The sequence below is a fragment of the Sarcophilus harrisii genome, chromosome 2 (assembly GCF_902635505.1).
Source record: "Sarcophilus harrisii chromosome 2, mSarHar1.11, whole genome shotgun sequence".
Classification (NCBI taxonomy): domain Eukaryota; kingdom Metazoa; phylum Chordata; class Mammalia; order Dasyuromorphia; family Dasyuridae; genus Sarcophilus; species Sarcophilus harrisii.
In genome coordinates this window covers 407,452,582-407,467,402 of record NC_045427.1, presented here as the reverse complement: position 1 = coordinate 407,467,402, position 14,821 = coordinate 407,452,582, and the positions used below count along the sequence as shown (strand labels likewise).

The following is a 14,821-nucleotide window of genomic DNA, read 5'->3' as shown; positions in this document are numbered from 1 at the left end:
CATAAATTCGTATATTCCATAATTCTGTAAATTCTGTATTGAGAGATGTTTTCTCACACAGCCAAACCTGTTTCTTGAGATAACCAAATAATGATGATGAAAAATAATTCATAAAAATGTACCACTTTCGGAATTACAACAACTTTGTGAGGTAGGTTAATGTCATGTATTGTTCCCATTTTGCAAATGGAGAAAGCCAGATTCAGGGAATTGTCTTAAGTTATTTAGCTGGTAGGTGCCAGGGACTGATATTCAAATTCATGTATTTCCTGTTCATTTTGCATTTATTGGAGATTGCTACATTAGATATCAGATAGAAACTCATGATTATAAATCTAGGCATATACATTTATCAATATGATTGTGAATCTCTTTGACTATCTTTAACATATCTCTTCCCTGGGATGTTTTAAGAGCATTCCTCTTTAGTAGAAACAAGAAGATAGACTTGTGAAACCTTTAAGCATTTAAGATCTCTTAAGATTTAGGATATCTCTAGCCATGATATTAAAATTAATTTGATATTAATACCTAAGGGAAAACTCTAGATCTCTATAAAATTGTTTCTCCTCATCCTCTTCTGATATAAATAATTGAAACACAGGGGAGGGAGAGAAGGGTAAGTAGTATGCTTATAGAAAAGCAGTTGACTCAGAGGATTTTTTTTTTTTGTTTGTTTGGAAATAATATTGTATCTATATTTCCAGACAAAAGTTCAGAAAGATTCAATACAGTATCAGCAAACAGTTAACAGTTTGAAAGTTTCATCTGTTTACGAATTTGACCATTAATTTGATACCTAAATACAAAAATATTTAAAATGATTTTAGTACTAAAATTCAGCCAGCATTTATTAGGTACCAGGCATAAGGAATGTACTCCAATTCAAAAGGGTTTTTCATATGTAAATATGCACAGGATAAACATATATTGCATACATGTACATACGTGTATGATACATATATTTATGTATATATGTATGTATAATTTAAAAATTATAGGGGTTGGGTAGAAATCACTCAAAGTAGTTTGGGGGTAGGGAGGGCACCAATATTTGGCAGTGGGAGGTTGGGGGTGGCAAGAAATAGTAGTAGAGACTTCATGTAGAACATGCATCTTAAAAGAATAGCATGATCCTAAGAATAGAGCTTTTCTAGTCAAGTGGATCTGCCAGAATAGAGGCAGAAAGAAGTTGGAGTCTTCTGTATGTGAATAGAGAAGCTCTTTTTTGACTGGATCACAGACATAGATGTCCAGTACAGTTGGAGGATAGGTAGAGGGTAGATGGTGAAGGCTTTAAAAGCTAAACCAGAGGAGTCTCCACTTTATCTTAGAAGCGACAGAGAGCCAATGGAATTGGTTTAGGAGGATAAAGTGGGTAGTTGTGGCCTGGTGGAGGAGGAATTGGAAGTAAGAAATTGTGAGGTTAGAAATGGCACAATTGTTGTTCTTGTTTTTGAAAAGGCCCTTGACATCAGGGAAATGATGCCAGGACATGCAAGTGAATTGGATTTAAGTGAGGGAGGGCTGTTCGAGGTCATTTTCCCCTCCAGAGCCATCTGGGACCAGTGGACTAGTTGGAGATGGCCCTGGGTACAGTGGAAGACCATGGCCCTTTAAACTAAGGTCTTCAACAGGTCTCAGTTTGACTGAGGCAAATAATTTCCTTTTTTACAAAGTCAAAAAAAAAAAATCCATATCTGGGAAGGAAGACCCTCAGGGTTTCTGGTGGAGGCCTAAATGATTGCTACTTATTTACATTCAATCTGAATCAATCTGGACCCAAACAATTACCTAATAAAGAGAATAAGCTATTGTTAAAGATTAATCAAAGGAGACTAAGGAGTGGTCAGATATACATAAGAAAGATAAGGGTGGGGGGAGCAGAAAAGAGAGAGTCAGTTTCGAAAAACTGAGGTTTAGTGAAAAGACACCTGGATTTGGAACCAAATTTGAATCTCTTGTCACTGCTGTTTTTGTAACCTTGGGCAAAGCACTTAATATAATGGCTAGCATTTTATATAGTGCTTTTTAAAGATTTTGCAAAGGACTTTGCCTGTATTACCCATTTTATCCTAACAATATCTTACTTGTCTGGAGCACCTAACTCTTTAACGAAATTTTGAATTCAGGTTTCTCTGAACCTGTTTATGGAATTTATATGCCAGCAGTGTGCTGAGAACTTTGTATGTATAGCATGGCATCTGCTCCTCATCCTGGCGAGGGCAGGTATTTGTTTTACAGGTGAGGAAACTGAGTGTGATTTGCCTAGGGTTACACAGCTAGTGTCTGAAGCTTAATTTGAACTTAGATCTTAATAACTCTAGTTGCAATGCTCCAACCATTGTACCACCTACCTGTTTCTGAATCGGTATTTAACTATTTTAGATCTCTTTATACATCCATAGCTTGATTTACAAATACCTGACTTTTAATTTTCAAATGACTAATCTGATTTTGGATTTATATCATATCATTCTGTGTGAGATGCTTTTTTTCCCCCCATTTTCCTCTTAACCTAGACATTCCTCAAGGATTGGGATTTCTCCAATCAGGATTTTTGTCCTTTTTCCCTTTTCCCTTCCTGGGAAGCTTTCTAGCCAAAAGAATAGTGGGAGATTTTTAAGCTCCCAGTGTTTACAATAAGGCTGATTAACCATAATTAGAAGATGGATTGGAGTTGGAATTGAATTTTCTCCTTTTTCAATTCTGATTTTGATGAGATAATATAAACTTCCTTTTTATCCTTACTGCCATAATCCAGTTTATTTTAAACCAGCTTTCACAACCAACTACCACGATTGCATCTGCTTCCCATGTCAGCATTTTAAGGTTTATTATTTAAAATTTTCTTTTCAGTTCATAAATAAGTCATATGTGATTTATTACATTATCATGACACTTTTTTTTAAATTAAAAATGAGGAGGGTCTTGTTTCTTCTCTTGATATCCCACTTTCCATCCCAGAACACTCTCAGGAAAGCCCTATTTTATGCTTGACTATCACTACCTCCTTTCCAGCCACTTCTAACCCTGCCTCTCCACCCACTAATACACCTTTCTCACCCCTCCCTCAGGCTCTGTTAATCTTCTAAGTTTGTTCATATATTCTTCTTTGGTCCCCTTACCTAAGTACCTCTGTCTGGCCACCACTCCCCTGTCTATTGTTTTCCCCTTTTTTCCCCACTTAAAATATAACCTGCTAGTGGGCTGGGACTTCTGACTTACTACCTACTTGGCATTTAAGATAGTAGTATTGGTATTTTAGTTCTGGATGTACAGGTTTACCTCACAAGTTTTTGGATACACGATTCATTTAGTAAGTTGAGGCTTATGGATATATGTGTTTGCGTGTTCATAGAAACAATTTAGATCATATTAGAAAAAAGTTTTTTTTAAACTTAACCAGCAGTTTACTCATCATAATTTTTGTTTTTCTAAACTAGATAAGTAATGGAACATCATCTGTGATAGTATCCAGGAAGCGACCATCTGAAGGAAATTACCAAAAAGAAAAGGACTTGTGTATTAAGTATTTTGACCAGTGGTCTGAATCAGATCAGGTTGAATTTGTGGAGCATCTGATTTCACGAATGTGTCATTATCAGCATGGACATATTAACTCTTACCTGAAGCCCATGTTGCAGCGGGACTTCATCACTGCTTTACCAGGTAAATATATATTGGTCTTTTGAAGAACCAGGTTGTGGAGTGTGTTGGTGTTTTAAAAAAAAAAAAAAAAAGAAAAAGAAAAACCTTTGCCAGTTGCTTTAATGTTATTTGCATTTATGATATATGAAAGTAGTGTCTTTTAGCTAATTTATCTGACCCTGAATTATTTGTTGTTGTATCCAACTCTCGGGGGTGTTTTCTTGGCAAAATAGAAAAGTGGTTGGCCATTTCTTTCTCAAGCTCATTTTACAAATGAGGACACTTGAGACGACCGGGGTTAAGTGACTTGTCCAGGGCCAGCCGGCAAGCCAGTAAGTATCTGAGACCAGCTTTGATGTCGGGAACGTAAGTCTTCCTGACTCTAGACATTTTTGTGCTGCCAAGCATCTCTGACCATACTGGCAGCTTTTAATTATGAGCAAATCATTATAACCTCACAAGGCCCCAGGCGATTCTCTGAAAATTAAATATGGATTATACTTTGTAGATTGCAAATATGCGTTCGGAAATGTTTTTCATATCATTGAAGACAGGCACACATGTGCACATCTTAATGTCTCCAGGTGAATTACATCAGAATTTGGATTTAAAAGTTGTGTTTCTCATCAAGTTTCAAAAAGTCAAGCTTCACATCAAGTTTCAGTCACTTGCTCAGTGATCCCAAAGTTTAAAATGCTTATTTCCATGCAAAAATTCAAGAGCTTCCTTGATGAGATAACAGTAAATTTGTTTGCACTTAATTCCTAGCACCTTTCTTTGCCTTATTAAATCCACTTTGATTAAGGTTCTTTTGATTAAAGTTTGGCAGTAAAGTACCTGTTATTAAGGCTAGTTTTGCTTTCCCAACAGAACTGTATTATATTTTAGAATCCACCTGGAAGAGTGGGTAGTCAACTCTTTGGTCACTGGGACCACCAAACCCTAAGGTCTGCAGATCCTAACTCTGGCTTGCTGACAATAATGCTGGCTCTTGGATTAATAAACCTTTTATCCTTCTAACAGATTTCAGTGTGAAGTATTTATCCCTTCCCCTATTTCTCTCTCCCCTTCCCCAACATAAACGTTTGTAAGTAGAATGTAGAGTTGGGTTGAATTTGATACCAAAAGAGACTGAAGGTTGTGCTTTTTCCCACTTTGGACTTTTCCGGGGGGGGGGGGGGGGGGGGGGGGGGGGGGGGGGGGGGGGGGGGGGGGGGGGGGGGGAAGGGGAGGGGAAGCAGAACATTGCCTCCACGAGGTGGCAGTATTGGGGTTAGCCTAGTGTGTGAAGAGAGTATAGGTTTTGAGGTGGTCCCCTTGTCTCAGGGATTGTTAAATCTAAGAGACACAGGACCGGTGAACCTGTGGTTATGTATATACATATAGTAAATGTCATTGCACACGGGTCAGGTTACTCAAGTCACTACATGACACTATCCAAATTCTTTTGTTGGGCTGGAATTTTGTGGTGTTGAATATGGGAAATAAATGGGCCTTTGGATAAGGATTGGAAATCTTTTCATTATGCAGATGTTTTTGTTGTAATGGTATTTGTTTTAATAGGATTTGATCTGAAGATATATGTATGTATATACATCAATATATATAGTGCACATATGTATCTAATTGTGGAGGACAAACTGGCCAAGTTGATCGTGTTAGTGTCTAGTAGACTTGGATTAAAACTGGCATTATTTCTTTAGTACATTTTTGGCCCCGATACAAGACCATGCCTTAAAAATATTAGGGAGGAAAAATGTGTGTATGTTCATATTTGTGTTTAACATCGTGTTGGGGGATTTGCTAATCTTTATCCCACTATGATTGTTAGATTTTACTGATGATCTCAAACTTGAATTTAAAGTTTATTGAAATGGATATGAAGCCTAGACTTTTTATTGTGAAAACTATTAATTTTATATAAATGATCTTCATAACTTTGGCTTCTTAATGCTCAGTCTGAATATCATACCTGTCAGTACAGGGAAAATGGAAAATGTTTGTGGTCTCTGGCTCCCTTTTGGTTTGGTGGAAAAGTGATAATTATGGTATGCTTTTCTTAAAATCATGGTAAATGTTTAGTCTGCAATGTCAATTTCTGCAAGCTAAGTTTGTGGTTAGCAAGAACTGTTGTTAGAAAAGAAGAAAAATGTGTGCCATATGAAATTGAGGCAGATTATACTTTAAATAGAGGTGATAAGGTTTTCCTCACAAATTACTCAATATGGGTGTATCAGCAAAAGTATATCAATAAAATCAGGATCTTAAAATTTCTGTCCCACCTAGCCACTGTCTTGGGCATCTGCCTGAACCCAGAGGAGAGATATAAAGCAGATGTCAGGCCTCTGCTTAAGAGATGGTGGAACAGGGGGAGGAAGAGTTAGAGCAGTAAGTAGAGAAGGCAGGGTCCAGGGCCAGTTAGTGGAAGAAAGAAACACCTGGTTCTCCAAAGGTAATGAGATTTATTGCTAGGCTGTTTATAATTGCTTGCCTAGTATTTTCCATGCTGATTTATTGCAGCTTCAGAGAGGTATGTTGGTGTGTTTTCGATGATGATTCTCAACCATTTGTACTTGTTATTTGATAGAAAGAAATGGTGGGGTTTTTTGGCATGAGTACCTTTGCCTTAATTCTTGGGTTAATTTATTCCAGGTTTAGATGGATCTAACAATAGAAGGTTGCTATTTGAACACATTTATGTAAAATTTAGAATGTTCTCAATTTTGAATTTTGAATACACCAAGCCTTTTAAAATGTCGGGGGGGGGGGGGCGGGACTTGGGCATAGAGCAGGATGTCTTTGAAGCCACTTGCTGCAGCGTAGCACTCCACCAAAGTTCTTTGAAATGTGTTTCTAAAATAATTTTTTTGGTAATTGTGTGATCTAAGCTGCTTTATACCTAGCTTTAGTCAAGGGCATTGAACTGACATTACCCATTTGAGTTTCATTTTGACCGTGTTATTTACATATTAAGCTTTGAAATCTTTGGATTTTAATTGTTTTAATTTATTATTGAAATTCTTCCAAACCTTCATCTGGTGCCAGTAATCAACAACAGCAGCACTTCTTCAGCATCTTACATGGTATTACTGCCTCATTTTCCCAGGCCATGATGCTGTCATCTTGCTGTCTTGGGGGGAAAAAAAGAATGACAGAATAATAAGTGCCAGATGTTGTTACTTAGGAAAGTGCTTAATTTTAGCACCTCAAAGGGTTTTTATTACAGGCAAATTGGGCACTGCCCACCTGGGACACAACCCCACTCTACAAGACACAATGAATCCAAGAGAACACAGTGGATGAGGTATTCTCAGGCCCCTCTGGTTAGAACAATGGGGCATGAAAATTTTCCAAGATGACTTGTGGAGCAGCTATTCTACTTTGGGACTGGTTGGGTCCTACCTTACCTCAAATATAAATTTTTTTTTTTTTTTAATTTAATAGCCTTTTATTTACAGGATTTATACATGGGTAACTTTACAGCATTAACAATTGCCAAACCTCTTGTTCCAATTTTTCACCTCTTACCCCCCCCCCACCCCCTCCCCTAGATGGCAGGATGACCAGTAGATGTTAAATAAAATATAAATATTTTGTTCCCATATGAAGGGACCCAAACTCCATTAGTTGCAAATGCAGTAAAAAGTAGTACTTATCTATTCGTTTGACTCCTTGCTCTAAGGAGGTTTTCTTTTATCTCAAACAGGTTTTTAATGCAATGTATTATACAACTTCATAAAGTTACTTTGTCTCATGGGAGACAGTCAAACTTTTCGTGAATCTGTATAGGCATTAGATGACTGAAAATTAAATGTAGTTTATGAAAGCTGGAAAAACAACAGATTTGTCAGGGGAAAATGTCACTGATTTCCTTAGCAATGAAGCCTTATAATTTTTCCATATGCTCTCAAGTGAATGTCCATGTATTTTCAGAGGTGGTGTATAGCTTTTTGTATGATTATTTACATATTACTTCTCTACTTCTCCCTTTATTAGACTCTTTGAAAAGCAAGGACTGTCTTTAACTTTTGTATCTCTGGTGCTTAGAACATAGTAGGGACTAAATGGCAATATCATGACAGTTGATAGCATGAATGGTGTAAAAGTATGGGTTTTTCTTTTCTGGACCATTAGCTTTTATTTGCAGAATATTGGGCACTAAAAAGAGATGTGGGACACAGAAAATGCATCATAATGAAAGAGAAATCATTTGTTTTTGTTTCCCTGAGGCAACTGGGATTAAGTGACTTGCACCCACACAGCTAGAAAGTGTTAAGTGTCTGACATCAAATTTGAACTCTTCCTGACTTCAGAGATGGTCTATCCACTGTGTCTCCTAGCTGCCCCAATACAATCATTTTCAAGAGAAAAATTTCCTACCTTCACGTTTCTGGTTTGCCATAGTGTGAAGCATTTATGATAAAAAGAGGGAGCAAGAATGAGATAAAAGCACACCTCCCAAGTTAGATGTTTTGATCAGTATTTTTACTAATCCCAATTAAATTGGGAATGAGGCAAGGTAGAGTAGCTATTGAAGGATTTCAACTATGACATCTTGGTCTTTCTTTATAGTTTTGCTAAGCTTTGAGGATGAAAATTGTAAAAGCTAGAAGATCTCTGAATTCAAGAAGCTCATTCTCTAAATTGGAAAGACAACATATTTAAAAAGTTTAGTACAAGGTAAAAGGGTACCACAAAAATACAGGGATTCTTATATTATTTATATTAGTAAGTAGTTCATACAGATTTTTTTTTTTTTTGTACCTATTGGTCCTCCTTTTTACTAGAAGGAATTAAATAGGTGAAACTCATCTCTTCAAGCCTTGTGCTCAACCCTAGAAGCTTGGATAAGTTCTAGGATAGTCTGTAGCAAGAAAGGGGAATAAGAAGGGAAGTCAAGAGAAAAAAAAGAACTTCCCCACTGCCTGACCTTCACTAATGAGATCTGTTTTTAGAGTAGCACCTCTCAAATATTTTGAATCCCTTTGCACCCTTACAAGTTATTAAGAATTCTCCCCATCACAGTCTCAAGAGCTTTTTGTTATGTGGGTCACTGCTGTTATTGTATTATTATAAAAAATAGTTTTGACCTTGTGTACCTCCAAAACACACTTTTAGAACTGCTAGTGCAGGGGAACTTCTGCCCAGACTTGGCTCTTGCCATTAAGGAAAGAATCATCAATATGGCAGAAGTGCTTGCCATAATAATATGCTCACAATAGTGAAGGAAATAAATTATGGGCATTGTCAAACAAGAACTTAACTCTTTAGGAAAGTACTTGGTATAGAACTTGCTGTCAAATCTTACCTTCCTAAATACTGAGGCACTAGGAAAGGCCAAAAAAAAATTCTTTATTGAAAGAAGTAGAAAAAACTTGATAGAACAACACAGCTGCTGGTACAAATTTATGTGATTGTATGCAGTTGTTTATGCATTGTAGTGAACCAGCTACTCATGGATCTTTAAATTTTCCTTTGATTCCTTCTCTCTACGCAGATTTAAAACTCTGAGGGTAGTGATTGCATCTTAAAGGTTTATAAACTGTCTGACATAATTTAGCATTCAAAAAACATTGGAGAATTTGGTAAATAGTGAATGAACACTTCCTGCAGTTTTATGCTCACTCATGTAGCAATCCCTTAACCTTTAACTCTTAACTCCCTTAACCTTCTGCCCCATCAGCACCATAATAGGTTTCTGGTATTGTTCCTCCTTTGTAATTAGATCCTGATTTATAAATTCCTTTTTAACTATGGGAATATGACTAGTACTTGCAAGTTTCTAGTCATCATTACAAAAAACCCTCCATTTATTTCACTGTCATTTATGCCTTTCTCTCCTGTTTTCTCATCTCCTCCCCTTGCCCCCTTCCCCTGTAGAGCAAGGCTTAGATCACATAGCAGAAAACATCCTTTCTTACCTGGATGCTAGATCTCTGTGTGCAGCAGAATTGGTATGTAAAGAATGGCAGCGTGTGATCTCTGAAGGAATGCTTTGGAAGAAATTGATTGAAAGGATGGTACGGACTGATCCACTTTGGAAAGGCCTTTCAGAAAGAAGAGCATGGTAAGTTTTTCTGCAACAAGGGCTGTTTAAGTCCGGAGCACACATTGCCTATGTATTACTTTCAAAGAAGATATCTCTAAAATTAGCTTAAAATTGTTTAAGCAAAGCAAAATTGTTAATTAACAAAGGTGATGCCTGGGTTTGAGTATATTTTCATCAATTTTAAAGAAACTTTTAAAATTCATTTGCTTTTTCTAATGAAAGAGCCAATTTTCGGATACTTAGTTCTTTACTGACACTGCATGTTATGTTATGTTTTGCTTACTGGTTCAGGGCAAAGAAATAAACAGCACCATTTCCTGTGAGTTAGGACAAAGAAGCAGAAGCTAGATCAATACGTTTTTAATTTGTTGCTTATAGTTCAAAATTGGGCCAGAAGGAAGAGGAGAATTGTGGGAACAGGTGTGGAGGGAGAAATTATTAGTTTGCATGAGGCTTTGGGTTTATCAGTGAATTTCAAATCCTTTTCCCAGTTAAGCACAAAAAGCACTGGCTTGAAGTATTATCTCTAAATTAGTAGCCAGGCTCTCTTAATCTGTGCAGTTCTTTTTATGGTCTCTGATCTAAAAAGGTAATTAGAGCACCAATTTTGATCATTGCATTTGTAGAATAGGTACACTTAGATTAAAAAGAAGAGAAATTTTTTCATGGGGTTCTCCCTGTTGGTTACCAAGTTGTTGTTGTTGTTTTTTTTTTTTTTTTTTAATCCTGCTTTGGAATTAATAGAATAATATGGTAACTTTATAATAATGCTAATATCAATATGAATGAAACTTTGTGACTTTATATAAACTTTATAATACTTCATGTTAACTTTGTAATATCTATTGTATGGAAAAAAAGTAAAATCTACTTTGTTTTCTAGGGATCAGTACCTGTTTAAAAATAGACCCACAGATGGTCCTCCCAATTCATTTTATAGGTCACTGTACCCAAAGATTATCCAGGATATAGAGGTAATTCTGTGTTGGTATTTTTTCCTGCTATATGGGCTATTAGTATTTGGGTGTTTTTTTTTATTCCTTTTACTGTGTTATATTACAATTGTGGAGACAGAAGCTAGCTTATTCAAGCTTGTCAATACATCAAATAATCAAGCACATACTGTGGCATGTCACCATTCCTCAAAGTGGCATCTCTTTTGTAAAAAATAATTTAGCATTTCTATAACATAAAGTGGTTTTTGATTTTGCTTTCATAAGCTGTGGACAAGCTTTACAGAATCAACTGTTTTTCACATTTGGTAATGTTCCACAAAATCAGATTTTCCCGGGTGTGCCTTTTCTAGGTAAGAACATAATTTAAAATTTCTAAGCCCTTCATGTAATGGAGTGGTTTTTCATGAGCCAGAGGAAAAAGTCACAGCTTCTTTAAATTTCTCTCTCTTTTTTTTTTTTTTTTTTTTCATGAAAATGACTCAAATGTGATTCCAAACTATTGCAAAATGGGTTTTAAAGAGTGCTTGTAACACATAGACCTTTCCAGTTATTGAGCATAATTTATCCAAAGTGGTAAGACTCTGTAAACTTGACATGAAACATTGAAGACGTTTGATATTGCTCATGTGTTCTAATTAGGTAGGTTTTTATTATTTAGCTGGTTTCCTTGAACTGGGAAAGAAGTGTACAGCCTTTTCTCATTAACTCATATTCACATGTGTTCTTGGCAGGTCAGGGTTCTTTCAGCATTTCCTCCCTGGCAAAAAAGGTTGGCTTCAGTCAGGCAATGCAGTATCACCCATAAAGTTATACTCAGTTTCCTAAATGTGAAGTAATCCTCTCGCCCAGGTGATAGACATAAAAATTATTAGGCCAAAATTCATTAATAGAGTAACATGTATTTTTGAGGTTTTTAAAGGCAGATGTGAACTAATGGAATCATTCCATTGCGGTAAATATGAATGTGCTTGAAATAAAATTATTTAAGATATGAATCCTTCTCTTGAATATTTTGCCACTTTAGTGGTCAAGTATAAGATAACCTTTAAATGGTGGTGAAATGTTTATAAACCTTTACCTTGCCAGTAATAAAGTTTTAAGAATTATTTTGATTCCAGGGTCAAGTCTAGGAAAGAAGCACCAACAATATTATTAGCCAAGATATGAATGATAACTTTTCATCTTTGGTTAATTCAGCAGATTCCCCTTTTCTACGAGGAAATGACAGCCATTTTCCTTCTAGGTAAACTAGGCACAATCATTAGAAACATTTCTTGCCCTTTTAGAATGCCATTTCCTAGGGGCAGCTAGGTGGCACAGTGGATAGAGCACCAGTCCTGAAGTCAGAAGGACCCGAGTTCAAATCTGGTCTCAAACACTTAACACTTCCTAGCTGTGTGACCCTGGGCAAGTCACTTAACTTTTGCCTTTTTTTTTTTTTAAACAATTGCCTTGGCCAAAAAAAAAAAAAAGAAGAAGAAGAAGAATTCTGTTTCCTTAAGCAGTTTTTGTGAGGTTTTTCCAGTTTTCATTTAACTTTAACTTTTATCGTAATGTGGTGATTTTAAAACAAGAATGGTCAAAGTCAATCACTATAGAAGTTGTTTGGAATATCTTTAGACTGGCTTGGAAATTTGACAGATATTAAAAATCTCTCACTCCATAAGCCCATTCCATTTTTGCATGTAAATAAGATTGACAAACATCATTGGCTCTGAAAGCTGAGTTGCATGAACTTTCTTACAGGCTGAAATAGCATTTCATAGTTACTAGATGAAACAGTTTCAAGATATGAGAGGGAGACTAAGCTGTGGATAGAGCCCATTTTGACTTATTTCCTTTTTGTGCAGAACTCCAGACCAGCATGGTGGTCTAATCCCATGGTTGTTAAAGTATAGTCTGGGGGACAACCATTGGTGGTCCACAAAGTGACTCCAGGTGGTTTAGAGAATTACTGATAATTTCTGTGCTTTGGTTTCTTAGTCTACACATATAATGCCCTTTATTTGTAGTACAAGGAAGGCAGAGTTGTCCTTACTATTTTACTAAGACAAGGTACATGTATATGTATATACTTATACACATAAATGTGTATGGGAGACAGGGAGACTCAAGAGACTGAAACTTTTGAGAACCACCTTCCAATAGCCATTATTTGACTATTTTTCAAAATCAGTTAATGCACAAGAAATGGAGAGATTAAAAACATTGGAAGTTGACAATATTTTCTGTCAATTATTGTATTGTGTCTTTTTCTAAGCAGTATGAAATTTTTAGCTTCCTTAATGCCTTGTTTAAATAAGAGGTTTGTATTTAAATGGACCAACTAAATTTTAGTTCAAACAGAAAAGAATAATCAGGGAAAAAAACAAAACGTAAAAACATTTTGATTTAGTTCCCTTTATTTTTTTCATTCTGTTTTATATTGTTTATTTTGATTGTATATTTGCCTTATGTTGAGGGAGGAGGAAGGAGAAGTGTCATAAGTTTGGCTTTCTGAAAAGCAGAAAAGGGCAATTCTTAGCTCTGGAATTACCCTTATGTCCACCCAGTGGAAACTAATTTACTTTTAAAGATACAGTAGAAGTCTGGTATCTTGACTAACTCATTTATTTGGGAAATGGATCATTAAAGCTCTTTGCAACTCTGTTATTCCATAATCCTAAGGTAAAAATTGACTATTGATAACTTTAAACCGAAAATTCTTAATGAATTTTTCCAAATGCCTTTGGACCTTCCTTGAATGTAACAGCCATTTTTTTTCCTTGGGATCCTTTTTCTCTGAACATTCTAGAGGAAGTTTTGGCTCTTAATATAACCCATACCAGTTAATGATCTTCTGAACTTAATTTTTTTTGGGGGGGGGGATAAGACTCGATCTCCTCTAATTTTTCTTTCTTGTCCTTGCTCCCCACTTTTTTTGTGCAGATTAGTTAACTATTCGAAATTTTGTCTTTAAAATAGACCACAGGTGAAATATTAGTGCGTTGCTTTGCACCTTTCAGTAAACCACATTTTATATGGTGAAAGTGGGGAGCCTTTTTGTGGTTTGCAAATTTGGTATTAACATTGTCCTGGTTAGAAAATGCTGAAAGTTGCCCACCCACTCAGCTGTATTTAGGCTTCTAAAAATAATGTTATTTCTCTATACTCACACATCTGTTTTCACTTTGTTGCCAATTTAAATGCTGCTGTATATTCTGTGTATCGTGGCTTTTTTCCCAGTATTTTGAAAATTTGCACAGGGTAAGGGGATTTTACAAGTTCTTAAAAACATGAAATAGTCTCCCACAGTAGCCACATCACATTATGCCTAAGCAAAATGTCAGGTGTCCATAGTATTACAATGTGCCCCTATCTATCTATCTAGATAGATAGATAGATAGATAGATATAGATAGATATATAGATATATAACCTATTATTTAATTCTTTTCTGGCTTAGATGACATTTCCATTTAAAGCCCATACTTCTTATGGAAATGCCCTGATGTTCTCTGTGGTTGGTAACAACACAGACAATATTGTATGTGGTCACTTGGTATGGACAGTTTTGTCTCGAGTTCTTATTTTTAGCCAATTGTCTCAACAAGGAAGGAAGAGATCAGGTAGATTAGGCATTCATTAGTATACTTTTTTAGTTTGAATGTTAAAACCTAACAGGTACATAGATTAGAGAATCGTAGATGCCTGAGAGCTTTTGGGATTGTTTGCTTTTTTGCCTTCAGTTCATCTGGTGAAAAATAGTCACTGACTTTCAAGTTTTATATACTAATGTGTTCTACCAGCATATGACTTTGAGGATCTAAAAGTAAGTCCTTTGACTGTTATAGGCTCCATCATCTAATAAAATCCTTTCAGCTATGTTGCAAGTTCATCCTCTTACCTGAGAAAAGTCAAAACACTGACAATATGGTTATTAATATGGAAACAGGATTCTTATTGGTCATTGAAAGTTGCAAGAGGATGATCTGTCACTAGTTATCTGTTACAACCTTCTGTCTTGTCACATTCCTTGATCAGTTGAAGATCCAGACTAATGCTTAGAGGACCCAATCCATTAAAATGAGGATCCAGGGAAACAGGAATGGCCTTTTTTTTTTTTTTTTTTTTTTTTAATGATTATCCATCTAATCTCTCAATATTTATTGAAAGTACAGTTTTTA

The 14,821-nt window shown here is 35.9% G+C and overlaps 1 protein-coding gene across 7 annotated transcripts in view; it reads left to right on the top strand.

The window, feature by feature from the left end:
- Positions 1–14,821, top strand: part of FBXW11 (F-box and WD repeat domain containing 11) — an 82,914-nt gene that overhangs the window by 53,891 nt on the left and 14,202 nt on the right. For 6 of the 7 annotated variants that reach the window (XM_031953661.1, XM_031953660.1, XM_031953665.1 and 3 more), the window contains 3 exons: positions 3,447–3,672; positions 9,532–9,718; positions 10,584–10,674. In XM_031953661.1, coding sequence (XP_031809521.1) covers positions 3,447–3,672; positions 9,532–9,718; positions 10,584–10,674 — 504 coding nt within the window. Of the gene's footprint in view, positions 1–130; positions 152–3,446; positions 3,673–9,531; positions 9,719–10,583; positions 10,675–14,821 lie in introns of those variants that run through there. The other variant, XM_031953666.1, reaches the window with a different exon arrangement.